The 19,116-nt window shown below is 36.5% G+C and overlaps 1 protein-coding gene across 5 annotated transcripts in view; it reads right to left on the bottom strand.

The window, feature by feature from the left end:
* The window catches only part of LOC116248166 (uncharacterized), a 37,114-nt gene extending 19,415 nt beyond the window's left edge, over positions 1-17,699 (bottom strand). For 4 of the 5 annotated variants that reach the window (XR_007572350.1, XM_031620808.2, XM_031620816.2 and 1 more), the window contains exons 1-9: positions 17,561-17,699; positions 17,331-17,427; positions 15,304-15,357; positions 15,137-15,192; positions 14,069-14,102; positions 12,743-12,830; positions 11,214-11,305; positions 5,734-5,808; positions 4,645-4,730 (exon numbers count right to left, since the gene is read on the bottom strand). Coding sequence is in view for 4 of the 5 variants with exons in the window: in XM_031620808.2 (XP_031476668.1) it covers positions 4,645-4,730; positions 5,734-5,808; positions 11,214-11,305; positions 12,743-12,830; positions 14,069-14,102; positions 15,137-15,192; positions 15,304-15,357; positions 17,331-17,427; positions 17,561-17,616 (638 nt within the window). In the remaining variant the exon portion in view is untranslated. The remainder of the gene's footprint in view (positions 1-4,644; positions 4,731-5,733; positions 5,809-11,213; positions 11,306-12,742; positions 12,831-14,068; positions 14,103-15,136; positions 15,193-15,303; positions 15,358-17,330; positions 17,428-17,560) is intronic. The other variant, XM_031620833.2, reaches the window with a different exon arrangement.
* Between the last annotated feature and the right edge of the window lie 1,417 nt (positions 17,700-19,116).

Genomic DNA, 19,116 nt, shown 5'->3' with positions numbered 1-19,116 from the left:
CTAGCAAGGTTTGTGTGACCTGACTTTTTCTCTTCTTATCATAGTCAGCTTTGATTCTGTAATCACGGTGCATGCTTTGGTGGCATTGTTAACTTGTCCTACCAATCAGGCGGGTGTTGGGGGAGCAATGTCCAGCAAAACGGAACTGCTTTACTCATTTTGGCAATCAACGAGCTCTGGGCTGCAAAGAATGCAAGTGGAAGTTGCCAAGAAAATGAAAGCTGGAGCACAGGAAATAGTGCTTGAGCAGGCTGAAGTGGCAAGAGCTGCTGGTGTTTCTGCCCTGAAATTTCTTGGAGTTTTTGTTCCTTTGCTCGCTGATAATTCTAGATTTAACAGCGCTGGAAGTTGTGGCTCCTATATTGTAACTGTTACACCTACTGGAAGTTAATGGAAATGGGCCAGAAGAAAAGGTTCAGCTTGAAGTTCAAGGCCATAGACATGACCCAAATGAACAATGTAAACTTCTTCCAAATGAAGAAATGCCCTTGAATCATTCAGAAGTGCCTAGTAATACCAATGATGTCGATATGGGGTAAGAGTTGCTATTTTCCATGCCATTTTAAATGCTGAACCTATTGCACAAGGTGCTGCTCTTGTCCCTTACACTACAAACAAAATGAAAGATTAGGATTTTGGAAATTCAGCTTCAGTTTATCCAATGTTAGCAGATATTGTCAAGGCAGTGGATTCCAGTGCGCCTGATGGATTTAATTTGCATGGACAGCAAGAACATAAGAATGATAACAGGTGCAGTTCTAATTTTGATAATAGTAATGTTAGAATTTAAGGATTGGCTCTAAATGTAAGTACACATATATGTTTTTATATGTACTATCATATATCTTAAACTCCTAGTAGTTTGATGTATGATTTGTATATATAAATATATGTATGTATGCCTAGGCCTTTTTGTATTTATTTTCCTTTTATTTTTTGTGTATTTTTCTGTATATTTTTTATTTCTTTTTAGTTGCTAAAGAAACTAGCTGTTGGCTACTCTCAACTGCTAGATTTCTAGCCGTTGGAGATGCCCAACAGCTAGCTCTTTTTTCTCCTTCTTCCTTTCTTTCTTCTATAAATAAGGGACTTGGATCCATTGCTTTGTGTGGGCTTCAAGGCCTGCTTTTGTGTATAATTTGAGATTGAATACAATTTTTTCACCTCTAGTTTGAGGTTTCTCCATGTGTGATTTCTTGGACTGGCTGGTACCTTCTTGAAGTGTTTCTATCATTAAGTTCAGCCCTGTTTTACACGGTATCAAATTGTGGTTTGGCCTTTCGTTTGCTGATTTTCAAAGCCTTGAAAAATCAGTCCTTGCTGCCTATTCGTAACTGTGAAGCACACCAACTATTTGACAGAAGGATTGGCTGCTGTTTTGCACAAGAGGAGCTGTCTTCTTGTTGATCTTTGGTGGCTGTTTTTCGTGGATATCTCGCTGACTTTTGTGGCTGTTCTTGGTGCTCTCACAAGTTTCTATCTTGCTAATTTTTGTGACTGATTTCGTGGACTGTTTTGGTATTGCCTCAAGTTGTCTTCTTGTTGTTTTTGTGGATGTTTTCATCTTAGTGCGACCTCAACAACTCAACTACATCTATACAAGGTTCACATCATGAATGAGAAAACTACTTTCATTTGTCTCCCTAAACTTACTTCATCTAATTATATTCAATGGACAAGAGCCATAGAACACTTCATTAGAAGTAAAGGATTGTGGGGACTTGTTGATGGGTCTAAAAGTGAACCACAATTAGTTTTAACCAAAACCTTGGATGGAAAACCCATGAACTAGATGGAATCGAAAAAGATAAAGTTGTGAATGAATATGAGAAAAATAAGAAGAATGGAAGATAGGACACCACAAAATCATTACATAGATCTTGTTTGTGTTGATACTACAATTGAGTCAAATAGCCAAACATAACTTTGTTTATGAAGCTTGGGAACTCCTCAAGAAAACTCATGCTATGAAGGATGTAGCTTACATGTGCAACCTTCAAATGAAGATTGCAAGTCTCCAACAAAAAGATAAAGCTACTTAGGAGTATGTTAGAAAGATGGAACAATTATGAGATGAACTAGCCTTATTTGAACCCGAATGGTTTCATCCAAGAGATATAGTGCTAAGAGAAAAAAAATTCAAAGGGAAAAATTTATAAATTTATTCTTGGTCTTAGACCGAAATATGATGGGGTCAAAACCCCTTTACTTCATACTTAAACTCCTAGCAGTTTGATGTATGATTTGTAGATAAATAGATATATGTATGCATAGGCCTTCTTATATTTATTTTCCTTTTATTTTTTGTGTATTTTTCTGTATATTTTTTTATTTCTTTTTATTTGCTAAAGGAACTAGCTGTTGGCTGCTCCAACGGCTAGAGATCTAGCTGTTGGAGCTGCCCAACAGCTAGCTCCTTTTTCTTCTTCTTCCTTTCTTTCTTCTATAAATAAGGGACTTGGGTCCTTTGCTTTGTGTAGGCTTTAAGGCCAGTTTTTGTGTATTATTTAAGATTGAATACAAGTTTTTCACCTCTAGTTTGTGGTTCTTCCTTGTGTGGTTTCTTAGAGTGGCTGGTATCTTCAAGAGTGTGATTCTTGAAGTGTTTCTATCATTAAGTTCAGACCTGATTTACAAGTAAAATTAGGGATGAAGGTCATGTTAATGCCAGCAATTTATTTGGTGATCTAGGTTCATTCTTGTTAGTGTGAAAAAAGGTTGGTGAGTTCTATTTTGATATCTATTTCTCAAAAATATCGGAACTAAATTTTTTATTGTCCCATTTGAACTCTTGGATCTTGCTGCTTGTAGTTTGAAATTTCAGATTCAGACCTTACAGAAGCCTGGTTTATCCATTAAAAAATAAGTGGCCTCAACATTGGACACATGCAATGAAAAATGACCTCAAGGTAATTGCAGACATGGAACTTCTGAGGAATGAACATTCTATTGTTTCTGTAGTTAGAGAGAGTAGAAAATTGGCAAGGCTCTTAGGTACCCTAGGATTAACATATTCTCGAGCCCACCTCTCTGTCACATCACAAAAGTACAAAAACACATGGGCGATGGCTCCAGACCTCAACCTCCACTAGATGGTTACCCAGGGAGAATCCTAATCTTCACTGCATTGAACACATAGTTGAACTCAAAATCTTTCCAGCTAGCAAGCATGATTCCAATACAGGATATGAACTTCCTCAAATAGATGCATGACTGATTTTCATTCCAACACAGGATGAGTGGGTAATTCTTGCAGCAGAGTACTAGCAAATTGAACTGAATCTTAATGATGATGCACCACAGCAGCTTCAAGGAGAATGGATGGACAGAAGGGATTTGCATGCATCGATGATGATTTTGCTACCCATCACTTGCAGTGGGTCTCCTACTTTGTCTTGTCGAAACTGAGGGAGTACTCTTTCCAATCAGCAGCTAATTTTAGTGCAGTGGATCTCCCACTTTAACTTGTACTGAGGTAGTACTCTTTCCAGTCAGCAGCTAATTTTAGGGTTCACGCATTGAGGACAAGGTGTTTGTTGAAAGAGGGGGAGTATTGATAGTCACCAGGTCAAGTTACAGGTCATGTCCATCACAAAGATAGGCATGCACTCAAACTACATGTATATAATAAACACATAGGGCAGGTGTTTAGGAGGTTGTCAATAGCAGTCTTGTGAGGCAAATCTCTCTGGAAGGTGTTACCTAATCTGGGGATTAGGGCATTTTGTGTGCGTGTGTTTGGGTTTTCCTTGTATCAGCAACACCAGGGTAGCCAACACTACCAAAAGGGATCATGAGGGAAGATGAGCTCTTGAAGTCTGTAAGCAAACAAACAAAAGAAAAAAGAAAAAGAGAGAGGAAGAGAGAGAAGTACTGAGTTTACTGTAGACACAGAAGATTGACACCTAAAATCAAGCTGCTTTGTATTACAAGAACAAAGCATTTTCTCTCAACAGCATCAGTTTTTTAAGAAATGAAAATGATACTAAAACTTAATGAATTCCACAAGAAAGATCGTCAAATGCCACAATTTTACTGAGATAGTTTAGTTTAAATTTTCCAATGTCATGCCATTCACAATTATCTATTAAGAGATACAAAATACTATGATGCTTCTTCATTACAAACTAAAACATACATTCTGTTTCATTCCTCTGCCTGATATGCAGCCTCCCACTTGTATCAATGTGTAATCTTATCGTCAGACGTATTGATCTTTAAAGATATATATATATATATATATATATATATATATATATATATATATATATATATATATATATATATATATATATATATTTTTTAAAGATCAATACGTCTGACGATAAGATTACACATATATATTGAGATACTGAGAAGATAGAAGACATTAGAGATGTCCAAGATTAATAAAATGAGTGAAACAAATCATTATCAGTTCTTCTGAGGTGCAGTGCCTGTCGTGCTAGAAAAGGAGAAGGCATCAGCTATTCAGCACAATGTTTCCCCAAAAAAGTTATTTCTAGAAGAGAACAAACATGGCAGAAGACATGTTACTGCAAGAACTAGCGTGCAGATTTGTTAATTTTGCAGAGAAAACAGAATAATAAGAGAAAAAAAATGCCAAAAGCCATCACGCACTTGGACCTTTCACTACTTGCTAACCTTGATTTGCTGCTTGGAATGAACACAATATCTGATAACCCTTTAGGTTTTTTATGCCCTTGAGATGTGGGCTTCTTCTTCAACACCTGAACACGATTGCAAAAAATGCAGCTAATAAGTCAGAATCATCTACTCAAAAATCATTATAAAAAACTGCCAAAAAATAAAAATTGAGAATGATAAATACATAAACCTCCACCCTAATCTGTGATTTCAAGATATAGAAATTACAATGGTTTCAAGCTAAGCTAAATGGTTGTCAATGTGGCTGTGGATGTGGGCAAGAAGTAACTCAAAAAAATTGGGTGCAGGAACAGTGTGTGTGCATGTAGAATGCTTTCTCCTTCCTTTATGCTATTGAATTGAATATAAATGAGCATGCAAGAAAGTGAATTACCATTGAATAAGCCATCGAATTTAATCAACTGACATAGATGGAAAGGAAGAAACGAGAGCAGCATTTACTTTTCATTATGAATGAATATTGCAAAAGTAACTGAGCATGTAAAAAAAACGTTATTTGTAAGAAAGAGATTAGTGAGACAACTTACTAATTTAATTAAAATGCATGAAGATCTCTCTCTCTCTCTCTCTCTCTCTCTCTCTCTCTCTCTCAACCTATAAAAGAGTAAGAGTCGTATAGTTCAGTAAAAGAGCATGCAAAGAAACAGAAAATTTAACTCAATCAAAGTTGATCGTTCAAAATTGAACAGGAAAGGGCACAGAATGCAGTGAGCGCACCCATGATTGCATCCAATCATTGTCTCATGCCTGTCTCATGTCATGTTGTGTCCACACGGATGTGACTACCTTTTAGGTGTGCCCACGTGACAGTATAACAGTATGTTCTAGTCGAGAATAGAGTTTGGCAAAAGGGGCTGCCATGTAGTTAACTAATCCAAAATGAGTATGTATTACTATTAACATAAATGAGAAAACGTCATGCCCTTGGAAGAACTTTATTTCTTCAAGGAATAATTTTTTCAATCAAGTGCATGAGCACCAACTTCTGTTCAAGAAGAACTAAAGGCATCTCTTTCCCATCCACTAACACAAAATACATCCATGAAGTCAAAGCCAAAGACTTACATCAGACGGTTCAGAAGAAATGTAGCTAATGTCAAACAAAAGAATATGGTCACTGCTGCGTGAGGAACATGCAACCTGTAAGAATGAATAACCATGATTAACTTCTCTAGATGAAGCACAATCTGGAGTTTCAACACATGTTTATTTTCACACCATAACCAAGAGGACAATTAGCTAGGCAATCCAGCATTTGACCTTTAAATTTCAAACTAGTAGATCTTTAACCGAAAGGCATGCTTTTTTTCCAGTTTGAGAAAGTACATCAAAATAACCTTTTGTAGCCAGATGCAATGTTGTATAGTGTGTAACATAACATGCACCAATTGGACTAATAGCTATGCCTATATATGTAACACAACATGATTTAAAAGATGTTAGTTTATATTTTTTTAATCAGAAAATTAGAAAAAAAATACCAAAAAAGGCAAAAATCAAGCAAAATACTGTTCTTATGAAAATCAAGAATACAAATGTCATTCAAATGCATATTTAGTATAAAGGGTATGTATAATGTCTCTATTGATCGACATTTTTATCCATCGAGAATATTGTCAACCTTATATCTAAGTCACATGGGTACGGGTACGACTCTGGTAAGGGTACAGAAATACGAGTACGGACACGACAAACTTTAGAAAAAGCGGGTACGAGGGTACGACAAGATATGAATATGTATACACGCAAAATAACACACAAAAAAATCAAAATGACAGCAACAATTAAATAAACAAGTGATTTTAAATAAAAACATTGCATGTTAATGAACAATAACTCTAAAAACAAAATGAAAACTAGGTTAGAAAAAATTAAATCATGTAAAATTAAACAGTTTGGATAGGATTTGATCTAAAAAGTACCCAAGTGTGTTCAAGTATCCACCTTCGATACGGGTATGGCAACACGGGTACATGGACCTTATTGAAGTATCCATGTGACTTAGGCGCTATATAAGTATATATATAATGAAATGATTAGGCCACATCTAATTCACTTGGAACAGACATGTCTAGTTTCAAGCCCAATTTTGAAATTATCCTCCCTGTTCCTCTCTACCAATGTTTAAAAATGACTCCGCTGACTCAGCTCCGCTCAGCCTCTCACTGCATCAACTCAATAGCAGGATCAGTTTTACGAAAATTATGTTAAATGAGTTGATTAGTTGTTTACTATGTCACATAGGTGCAGGGTGCGGGTGCCGGAGCCGGTGCCAGAGAGACACATTCCAAAAAGACTAGGTGTGGCGAGGTAATTTATGATTATTATTATTACTATTATACATACACACACACACACACACAAACATTCTGTGCTAACAGTCATTGCAGCAAAACAGATCAAATTATGGACCCTATCAAAAACAGCAAAACCCAACATAAATTAGTCAGAAAAACATGCTAAGCAAGTAAACATTAAACAACAGTATAACCATCATTGCAGCAAAACAAAAAACTGATCTAGGTAAAAAACATTAACACTTTAACAGTCAAACTCAAGAATGTATAGTGCATACTATGAAAACAACGATCAAACAATTCCACATTTCAGAAAATAATCATTAAATCCTGAACATTATGAAAAAGAACTGAAAAATGGTAAAACACACTGCAAATATGAGCAAATGCCAAATGGAGTTGTAGCCATCATCCCCAAAAGACAAAGGCGACAAAAACAATAATCGAATTAAAGAGAAATAGCAATGAAAGACAAACACGCAAGCGGCAGCAAGAAATCGACTAGATGGATGGCAGACTCGTAGCTGATTTCTGACACATTTGGGTGGAGACCCAGCAGCCAGCGCTTCTAAACGCCAAACGGAGATGGACCAGATGGTCTTGCGCTGGCTGCCTTGTGCTAGAAATGCGTTGAAGGTTGCCGCCAGTTGTTGGAAGATAGCACGCCGGTCTCATGTTGCCGGCAAACTGTGATGATCGCCGCACAACAGCAAGGCACGTCAAGGGCAAATGAAGGGCTTTCGACTAAGTCGAAGCCCTAATCCCCTTTTGTTTTGTGAACAAATGATAAAAAAAAAACTAAAAACAAACAAATGTAGACTGACACGATTGACCACACCTGACTCACGTTTGACCCGAGTCAGGTGCGCACCAAAATCGAACAATCTTGGTCGGGTGCGGTCAGCCACACCCAATTCTCATTGACTGGCCTTGGGAGCCGCACCCGCATCCACACCCGCACCCAAGTTGTGTCAACTCGGGTGCTGCACTGAAAATGCAGCATCTGTATGACATAGGTCGTTTATCATCAATATTAATTATTGTGATGTTTGACACTCACTTATGTTAAAGTTTGCAAGTATAAAGTAGCTTAATGGTTAGTTTCTTATTGTTGACATGTATGTTTGTTCGGGTCCGGGTCTGGATCTTGCCCGACCCGTTGTCTTGATGTATTCCTTTTAAGTATCATGTAACCCATTTTTTTCATTCGCATGAAAAATTGAGAGAGAGAGAGATACCGGCTGCTAGTGGGCGCGAGAACTATCCCCTTCGTGGTTTTTCTTCCCTCAAGTCGAGGGTTTCCACGTTACATTCATCTTCAATTTCTATTGCACTACTCGATTCTACATTTCAACATGGTATCAAAGCGAACGAGGTTCTGATTTTTTGTTTTTTGTTGAACAAGTATTGTCGCCATTGCTTCTCCCACCGCCTAAGTCACATGGGTACTTCAGTAAGGTCCACGTACCCGTGTCACCGTACCCGTACCTAAAATGGGTACTTTGTCTCTGCCATTAATGAACTACTGTGTCACCCTCAACCTGCTGCTGCCATGACTTGCATGAGCTATTGAAAGATCAGCTACCACCTTTGGGGCTGCATGCCCCCACTGAACCTTAGGTTGCTCTATAAGCTAAATGCCCCTGTGCTGCTTAGCAACCTTTCTTAGGCAAGCTCCTTCATCAACTGCCCCGTGAAAGCAAAGCAATGTGAAAAACCTGATCAACAGCAGCAGCTCACCTTTGGCTTGTATCCACATAGATCCCTTACCTATTCTGCAGTTAGTTTCAACTTTCAATCAAATAAAGGACCTAGTCCCCTGACAAAAATAAGACATTGATCAAGACACACTGCTGCTAGCAAAACATCTGTGAAAGAGCCATAGCAAAAGCAAGATCTGATAGGATAATCACTGCTTATGAACCCAAACCTAAGTTATCTATGAGTCTTCTGTTAATTGATAGAAATGCAGGCTGGAATTTGATAACAGTAATTGACTTATCTCTGAATTATACAAGTAAGCAAGTTACCTAAAAATTCGTTATGTTTAAATGATAAGTTACATATTGATTTTCTTTCAAAAACAGTAGTTAACGAAACCTAGTCTAACTTACTGAGTTGAGATGTTGCATCACGAATCAATGACAAGTGAAATCCCAAGTCACTAGGTTTAGAACATTGCTCTCCATAGATAAGACCTGATTTTTCTCCTCAAATTTGAGACTTTCTGTCATTCTATGCCAAGGTTTTAAAACCCAGTGACTCAGGAATCGACTTGGCTGATCTTGACTCGTGACTCGGCGGGTCAACTCGGTGGCTTCGACCGGGTTATGTTAACTTTTTTAAAAAAGGATAACAATATTTAACTTGTTTTTTAATTTTAAAAAATGTAAAATGACTTAACTTTTCTTACATGATTAAAAAACAAGTCAAATTAATGTCAAATGAAGTCATAGAAACAGAATATGCATCAGTTGAAACTAATGATAAAAATAAAAAAATGGAGAGACAGCAGGTTGATAGTAGAACCGTATCAATTAAACAATGACGAGAATTAGAAGAAATAAACGAGAAACAGAATATGCATTCAGTTGAAACATGAAAAGAATGAGAACTATGAACAAAGAGAGCCCCGCTGAGAGGGAGGGAGAGATAAATAGAGAGAAAGAGTCAGAGAGAAAGGGGCAGGAGCAGAGCAAGGCTGCAAAAGAGAGCAGAGAGAAAAACATAGAGAGAGAGCGACAAGTTTGGGAATACTTCCATAAGAGTATGAACCAACAGAGGGAGAAAAGAAAGAGGACACAGAGATACTGGAAAGAGAGAGAGAACACATCGGAATGGCGGTGACCGGAAAAACTAAAAAGAGTTAAGTTAATCAATCCGAATCGTTCGGAAACAGAAAGGTTGGAAAATAAAGTGAGAAAACAAGAATAACATATCAGAGAAACCGATTTTTCTATTGACGCGGGTGCAGACGTCAGAATCTCCATTCTAGCTGGAAATATGGATGGAAACAGTAGATGAGGGTTCAATGTCATTCTCCCTTGTCTTTTGCCGTTGAGAAGAAGAGAATCAAACGAGGGTTTAGGTTTTCGTCTTTTTTATAACATGCTTTTATTAATCAAAACCCCGTTTGCACATTTTAGTTTTTTTTTTTGTATTACACTACATACAAAACTCAACAGAATTCGGGCGAGTCTTCCTTGACTCGTGACTTGGCTGAGTCAAACTAAGTCCAAGGCAAGTTCTATTGAGTCTTACCAAGTTTTTGTTTAAACCGAGCCCCCCTACTGAGTTGACCCAGTAGGGGCGAGCCAAGGCGAGTCAACGAGTTGACTCGGCAAGTTTTTAAGCACTGTTCTATGCTACAAAAACCATGTGCCCTAGCTATGGTGCATGTGAGTGTCAACACCAGTGTCTAATGCACGACACTGACACTTTGTGGTTTCGCAAGGATTCATTTAGTAGCATAAATCACATAATAAACATATTGCCAAATAAGAAGTCATAAGCCTGGACTCCCAAGATACTTAAATGAAAGTGGTTAATTACCAAATTGGCATGATTGAGACAAACATGTCAAACAAAAGAGAATTGAACTAACTAGATTCACCAATTTCAAGGTACAATTGAAAGATAGGTTTTATCAGTTCCCCATTAGGTCTATAGTTGCTTTACAACATAGTCACAAATAACGTCTCGGAGTTTCAAACGGCGAGGTTTTTCTCGGGTATAATATGGCGAGCTTGAAAAAAAAACAGGAAAAATAAGGGCAATTTTTTAAAATTTTAAAAAACTAAAAATAAGGGAAAAATAAAATAAGTGAGAAACTAATAACACAAACATCAAAAGATAAAGTAGATTCGCAACAAATAAAAAAATAGGAAACAAAAAAACTGTTTGGCATTAAGAAACTGAAAAAATGAAAAAAGTTAAAAAAAGTGAAAAAATGCGAAAAAAAACGCATTAAAAATGGGTTAAAAACAAGTTTTTTCGCTTTTAACGTTTTTTTCAAAAAAGTATTTTTTTTTGTTTTAAACGGCCATTTAATTTATCGCGTTTTTAAAAAAAAACACACACACATTTTCTGTGACTATGGTTGCATTTGCAGTTTACACACATTACACGCAGCTGGAGAAAAATTGTGATTGCAAGCTTTGAGAAAAAGCTTATTCTCATATTGTATACCCAAGTAACAGAAAGCAAGAAATTATAATATCAAAAGCAAGAAATTATAATATCAATAACCTCATCTTCATTAGCCTGATTCCATTTGACACCATCAAGTTGCTGAGAAACGGATAGATGCAACAATTCTTTTGATCCATCATCAAGCGAACCTGTTAACAAAAAAAAAACAGGTCATGCCCAGCTCCATTTAAAATACAAATGTCCTCAAAAGAGCTGATATTTTCCAAAGGAGAACGAAACAAAAGACAAAAACACAAACGTTATTATTCTAAAAGCTTTAATTAATATTTTGGCAAGATATGGGAAATATAAATAGTGGAAAATCCTTTTTGGGTGCATGTGCTTGAGCAAAAGCATTTGAGGTATTTAATGGCCTGCAGGGTTGCTTGCTGTTTATAACCTGCTAATCAATTCAAGAAACAAAAGAGATGCAGGCATTTATCTGCCGTAATAATTGGACAAAAATATATTATGAGATTGCCCCTATAAAAAATAAATAAATAAAACTTTTGTAATTTATGAAATGTATAAAGCAGATCAAATTTTATTTATACATTTAACACATTATTCATGCTGGCACTTTTTGTCGTTATGTTAACAAATTATGCCTTTGCATGTAATATATCTCACTTTCTTCTTTACATCATCTAAAAAAAATACTGAAAATAAGGTCTTAGACATCATGTCCACTTCAAATGAACACGGTGGTTATGGACAAACACTCTGAAACCTCACGTCTTTCTGAGTGTCTGTCTCAGACAGGTCATCAGAATTCAGAAGCTACCACACAAACTTCGAGAGGGTGTTAAATATGTATACATACATTTTGTCAATTTTGTATCTTTTAATTTTTTGTACTTAATTGCATTTGTTAAGCATTTTTTAATAATATTCAGTTTGTTGGAATTGTTGTTCGCTTTGTATGTGAAACCTTTGTGCTGCAGTTTTGTGAATTCTTTTAGGAGAGTGTGAGCCTTGTAAACTTAGGAGAGGACTTACCTTGCACTCAGCCTAAAGCACCTAAGAAGAAGGTAAGGAAGCATTAGAGAAGGCCCATAAGAAGGGAAGGATTATTAAGAAAAAGAAAAGTCAGAAAGACAATGTGCTCTTCTCTAGTCCTCTGTACTAATCACAGACTCCACTAGTGGTTTAAGCAACAGCCAACAAGACACCGAACCTGTTACGGTGGAATAAGGATGCTAATATGAGAAATCTTTAAAATGAGGACTAAGCATAAATAAGTCAGTGTTGAGGCTTACACATTGCCATTTTGAAGTGGATTTAATGCATATAGAGCACACACATCCACTCATACGTGAATAGAAACATACAAGGTGTGCACATACACACACACACATGTATCTACACATAAATGCAGGCATGCATGAACACACATATATACATGTATACACATATTTCAAGGCAAATTGTAGCAGCATTATTTAAGAACTCAAACATTGGGACATAGCATTCCTTAAAGTTGAAGTAGAATTTGCCTGTAGGCAAAGTATATATACAATACAGTTACCTACATGATTCAACAACCCAAAAAAATAAGACAAGAAATCAAACTTATGCTTGCTTACTTGGGAGAACCTTTGTCTGGCAATAGAGGGATTCAAAATCATGGACAGACAAACATCCAGCTTTTGTTATAGATGCGACATAAATCCCCTAAAAAGGCCCAATTAATATTTTGAAATTAAAAAAAAATCATCAAAGAAAAGGAAAAGAGAAAGGTCCATGAAACTCATCATATATGATCATGAACTCCATAGACATGCTTTAGGAGAACCACAAACAGCCTAAATTGTATATCCTTTCACAGCTTGGGTTTTGTTTTTCCATTTCACAGATAAAGAGAAAACCAGACCTCCATCTCTTATAAGTATGATAAAGACCAGCAAATGACAACCTACAAATCATCACATATAATATAAAACTTAGACTTTTCAGCATCTTGAAGAGCCTTGTCTGTTAGAACTCTCACACAGGCATTTGACTGTTTTCTGTATAGGTGTGTCCATTCCATCCCTACTTTCTTCCCCACATTCACCTCAACAAACTAGTATAGCTGAGCGAAAGTATCGTCCTCTTATAAGAATGTAATGTCCATAATAGTAATTTTCTCATTGGCCTATGTATAGAAAAATCTTACCATTAAGTTGTCTTATAAATTGGTTCCCCATGACAGTTTTAGGTAATAACCTGCCTTATTTTGTATTGTCTGGTGCTCATTCCAATTATAATGAATTATGTACACATAGACAATTCTGTGTGTAATAATTTTGTGATAAAGCTTGCAAATGCAAATCTATTGGCTATACAGATGGCTATAAGGGCCTGTTATAATCCTGCAAACAAGCAAGCTCAGAGTCTCAGACATGTAGACAAAGTAACAAGAAGAATTAAAAGTGGTAAAATGAAAGAAAAAAACATGTAGATAACCATGTTTCTTTTACAATTCTTGGAGAACTGTAATGAAATACATGATTTCTCAATATTTCTGCATTTTAGCCTTCCTAAGACATAATTGCACTTGATCACATGTTCACAATGAAAAAAATATGATGTCACCTTAGAACCAAATTTAAACATCTGGAATAATGGACACTAACCATTTGATGCCAACTATCAACTGATTGTGCTCTTTTTATTATATTTTCCTTCAACAAAACTAATCCAGTAAGAAGAAACAAAGATTACTAAGGAAAGAAAATTGAAAGGGAACTTGCCACCAACCAGGTGAGACAATCTAATGAAACCCTAAGGGCAATACCTGTGATGTGTATTCAAAAGTAGAATATTGAGCAATGTACACTAATTACTCTGCTTAATATTATAGAGATAAAAAACTGCAATGAAATATAATATGGTCTTTTCTCTTTTTCTGAAAGCATAGAAAGACTCACCTTAGAGTCAAATTCAAGTCCAGAGATACCAGTCCTGCAAGTACAGACAGCAATAACATGAAAGAGGCGGTGAAAAAACATAACCCCATTCACCTATTAAAAGACAATGTAATAAGGTTTTAGAGTTTATCATATGTGCACATTGTGGTAGTAAGTATGCATGATATATATATATATATATATATATATATATATAGACCTCGGGTTTTTATCAGTGAGGTTTTTCTTCAAGTATCAATCAAGAATTTTTTTAAGAAAATCTAGAGAACTTAAAAGTATGAACAATAATGGAAAAATGAAAATTTGAGTTTCCTACTATTTTCTTATAAAAACATGGATAAAGTTCATAATAATTTTCTAAAGAAACCTCAAAAAATTAAAAAAAGTCAATGCATATGTGTGTGTGTGTGTGTGTGTGTGTGTGTGTGGGTAGGAAAAGTCAATGCTACCATGCCGGATATTAAAACGCAAGAAACCTCAAAAAATTAAAATATTCTAAAGAATAATTTTCTGAATAATTGTGATATACATATGTGTGTGTGTGTGGGTAGGAAAAGTCAATGCTACCATGCCGGATATTTGCCAGATGGCTAAATTTCAAACTTCATAACCAAAAAAACTATAAATTGTTGCTAAAGTTACCATAAACGGTTGCCGCATCATGACATGGCTAATACCAATTTAGTGACTGTTTTCTAGCAACAAGTTTTTATATTTTAACCATCCGGCAACAGCCGACACACGGCGGCACTGAACTCTATATATGTATATATATAAGAGAGAGAGAGAGACACACACACACACACATATACACACATGCATATATATAGTCACTTCTCAATTAGCTAAGTTACTCTAGGTCTAGGTAGATACCAACTAACCAGATCATTTAGCTGCTTGCTATTAAGTTATTAACTAGTTAACTCCATAGACACATACAGATTGATATATGTGATCATGAGAGAAGCTTCAACCTTCTTTCAAATAGCAGAAGAGGAAGCATGTGATTAGCATAATACAGCCTGAATGAGTTCAAAAAAACATGAGAGTGAAAAGTTATCTACTTACCTTTGCATGCTGGTTGGCTCAACATCCACTGCTACATTGCGTGATGTAAAATCCAACTGCATGCCACAAAAAACATTTCGAAATGATTTTTTTATTTTATGAAGAGGTAATAAAGAAGGTAGGAAAGGGAGAGAAGTAGCAACCAAAAGATTCTTTAATCTTAGTACCTGGGTCAAACAGACCTGTCCACCAATTGTGTATGAATGGCTGAAAGCTCCTATCTTGCACATGATAACAAAGTTATTTAGATGTGAAACATATCAATTTAATAGATAGGATAAGCAAATAACAGCAAGGGTGACTACAAGAAATAGAATACTGACAATACTGAATAGACAGCCATATCAGGTATCAAAAATAACAATGATGTAAAGAAAAGCAGACAATCATATAACTTTGGATAGGGCAGTGACCATTAGGAAATATTTGACCATGTTGTTCTTGGCAGTTAAAAGTAGCAAAGCTTGTTGCAACCTTAAAGCAGTTTCAAAAGCAGAACCATGACTACTAGGTGATTTGTTTATGAGACAAATATCTTCATATCAGTAATCCAGTAGGCTGCAACTGCAAGCCTCAAACCCGTCACTGAGGGTTTGTATGCACTGATAATCCTTGTTAGGGATGACTGTTGAAACATGACATGTCTGAATTGGGAGACCAGCTCAAACATGATTGAGATCTACATGTTTATGTTACTTGAGTAAAACATGTTACAAACCAAAAGTATTACTGTATTATTGTGTGTGGATTAACCCTCATATAAGGTTAATAAATTGCGGCTTTGTGCCTCACATTGCGGCTGTGAATTCATATCATGTCTCTTGTCCTTTCTCTATCTTTGAGAAGCTGCATTTTTTTCCAAAAGGTATCACCCAAAAAATCAAACATTGCCAAGTCTAGAATATTTTTCTCCCTTCTATTTGGATTTCATATTCTCTTCCCTTATCACATGGTTGAGTTGTCTCTAAGCATCTATCTAATCAAATCTGAATCATTTCCTCCTGAATGAAATCTATTTAAATTGCATCTAGTTTGTATTTCTTATTTCTTCCAACCTGACCCTTTGCCCAGTCCACCTAGTTGAGTTTTCTGATTTTTCTTTTGTTCCACTCATTTTCTCCATTCCTTGGTTTAGTTCATTCAGTGTGCCATACTTCTTTTCTAGCTATGGATTATTCTACTTGGTCTTTCCTCCAATTTTTTCAACCAACTTGTCTCAAAAACTCAACTGCTCAAATTGTCTAACTTGGACAAGACAAATCATTCCTTTTATAAAGAGTCAAGATCTTTCTGAGCATTTAGATGGATAGGTTCTAGAGTTGCAGTTCCACCATAATTTATTAGGCAGGACAAAGAGGATGCTAAAGGTGGTTTTTCATTTAGTACTCTTTACAATTCACAGCCTAGATGAAGGAATATTTAACACTAGTGGCATAAATCACTTCCCTACCTTTGTTCTTTAATGTTTATATTTCATCAAGAACATTTAAAAAGTCTATGTGCCTATTGAAACTTGATAAAAACCATTAACATGTGTATACCCGTGTAGGGAAGTCCGTATTTTAGTTTTTACCATTTAAAAGAATGTATACATACATAAAATAAATAAAAAGTTATGATATTTAAAAGAAAATCTTGATAGCAATCTCAAATCATACAAATTAAAGTATCCAAAGAATAGTTTTTACCACGCTCCAATTTTTATATGGACGTCATGTTTTGTTTCATGTCCATGTCTATAATTATATTCATGTCATTATGAACTGCTCCAACATAATACTCTCCAAAATAGCTAAAAAATGCTCAAACCCTTGAAGCAGGCATATGATGATCATCCCCCTCACCCCCCACCCGGAATATATCTCCAATGATAAACCATTTCAGATAAAGAACGTGTCCAAACACTTTTATCAAAAACAGAGATTCTAACAAATCCACAATCTCACATCCCAAGTAGTAAGTTCAACCAGCATAGAAACAAGCATAAAAGGGTCTAGATAAGATCACCAAGAACAAGATTCATACAAATTTCATTTCCTTCTATCAATCCGTAGGTTGCTGAGAATCCCTTGATTTTGGTTCATCTTCCTAACGCCTTACAAATGGGCTATTACCAAAGAAGGTATCTACCAAACCAATTAGACAGGAAAAATTGAACGCGCAAAAGAATCTAATGATCCAAAGGAGCAATCACCTCAGAATAGGATTGATGCAAAAGAGCCGACAGTTCGTGGCGATACTTCCTCGGACACCACCCCGAGATCTCGACCATGCTCCGCTTCCACCGCAGCCTGGAATTCCAAAGACGTGAGCACAACATCCCCACCACAAAACAATGGACATCAAAAGGAGGGCAGGATCGCGGTGTATGGGAAACCTTTGGGAGACACGACCCATGAAAAAAAAGAAGAGCGCATTACATACCCGGCATGCGGTCTTCCTTTGGGTGGCGAGCTCTCGCGAATCACGAAATTCTCCATTAGGTTGGGAACGGGAAGGAGACGAGGAAGAGAGTGAGTTCAAGAACGACAAACGTTTTTGGAGGGAAATGGCAAGACTCAGGGTCATCGATTCTTTCCCGCCGCGGGATGGGGTCCACAGCGAAACCTATGCTACGCACCACCTCCGTACTCGGAGGCGGCAGATTTGGTTAACTTTTTAACTACACACCAAACTTCGGAGAATTTTTTTTTTTTTTTTTAGAAAAAGTGGAAGAGGGGAAATTTCATTTAATCTTGAAATCATACTTCAGGAAAATATTGAATGTTGAAGTTCGAGTTTTTTAGTGGTCGATGAGTAAGAGTGGGTGTCGGGCCAGATAAACGAGTTTTCGTGTACTGAGCTCAAGCCAAGGCTAGTCTGAACATTGAAAAGGGGCCACAGGGTGTACCGGCCGGGCTGGTATATATTTTTTTATATTTTTCATTATAAATGTCGTATGTATGTTAGATGTATATATTTTAAATGATCGAGACGGGGAGGGCATAGGCATAGACCTCGATGGTCCGGCTCAGGGCTGAGGCTAGGGCAGCAGGCAGGCATGTGCCATGGGCCGGTTCGATCCCAAGTTTGAATAGGGTAAGGCCAGCCCGTTGCCCAACCTCATTGTCATAGTATTATTATTATAATAAGGAGAAGGGAAGAAAAACAGTTATTTATACAATCAACAAACCGCTGGCATGTTTTTCCTTTATTTTTTCAATAATCAATCTTTTTTTTTTTTTTGTTCTCCATGTTTGTAGCATCAGATCCCATCTCCATGTTTCTTTTGTAAATTAAGGAATGCCTAAAGTTTGAAGAAATTATTCACTAATATATTAACAAAAATTATGTTAAAAGAACTTACCGCACATATCAGCTTCTCCGCTTGCCCACACCGGTCATACTTCCAACCCCATGTTTTAGTGGATTCACATATCTCAAAAAACAAACGTGGGTGTCCTTCAAAAATATTATATATGAAAAGCCTGAACGTGTGCACACGTATCTGATTGGTCTGTCGGAAGAAAAAGGAATCAATTGCTTTTGTCATGCAATATAATGGTAATGCTCTCATTTCTAAATATGATAATGCATGCAAAGGCCACATTAAATGCAACTGTAATACTAGGCACAAAGTGCAACGAACTCGCCCTGTTACTTCAGCAAAATGCAGAACTACTATTGTGTAAATAACCTTCATTACAAAAACCATGACAAATCTAACCATCCCAATATTCAAAGCACTGTGGCTACAAACACTTGGAATTTGTCCTCCGTGTGCAATGGACTCCGTTTTCAGTGCCCTAATATTCAATACACATAGTTTTTTCGTTTTAGCTCCAATTTAATTTAATTTCGTTCACCTCGAGTTTGAGCTGAGCTCGAGCTTTATCATTTTATGAGTCAATGCCAAGCTCGAGTTGGCAGTTGAATGTTAAGCTCGAGCTCAGCTCAATGAGCTAATAGCTTAATTCTTTTCCAAGCTTTACAATAACTTG

The sequence above is a fragment of the Nymphaea colorata genome, chromosome 1 (assembly GCF_008831285.2).
Source record: "Nymphaea colorata isolate Beijing-Zhang1983 chromosome 1, ASM883128v2, whole genome shotgun sequence".
Classification (NCBI taxonomy): domain Eukaryota; kingdom Viridiplantae; phylum Streptophyta; class Magnoliopsida; order Nymphaeales; family Nymphaeaceae; genus Nymphaea; species Nymphaea colorata.
The sequence above is the reverse complement of the archived record's forward strand: the minus strand, read 5'-3'. Positions and strand labels throughout refer to the sequence as shown.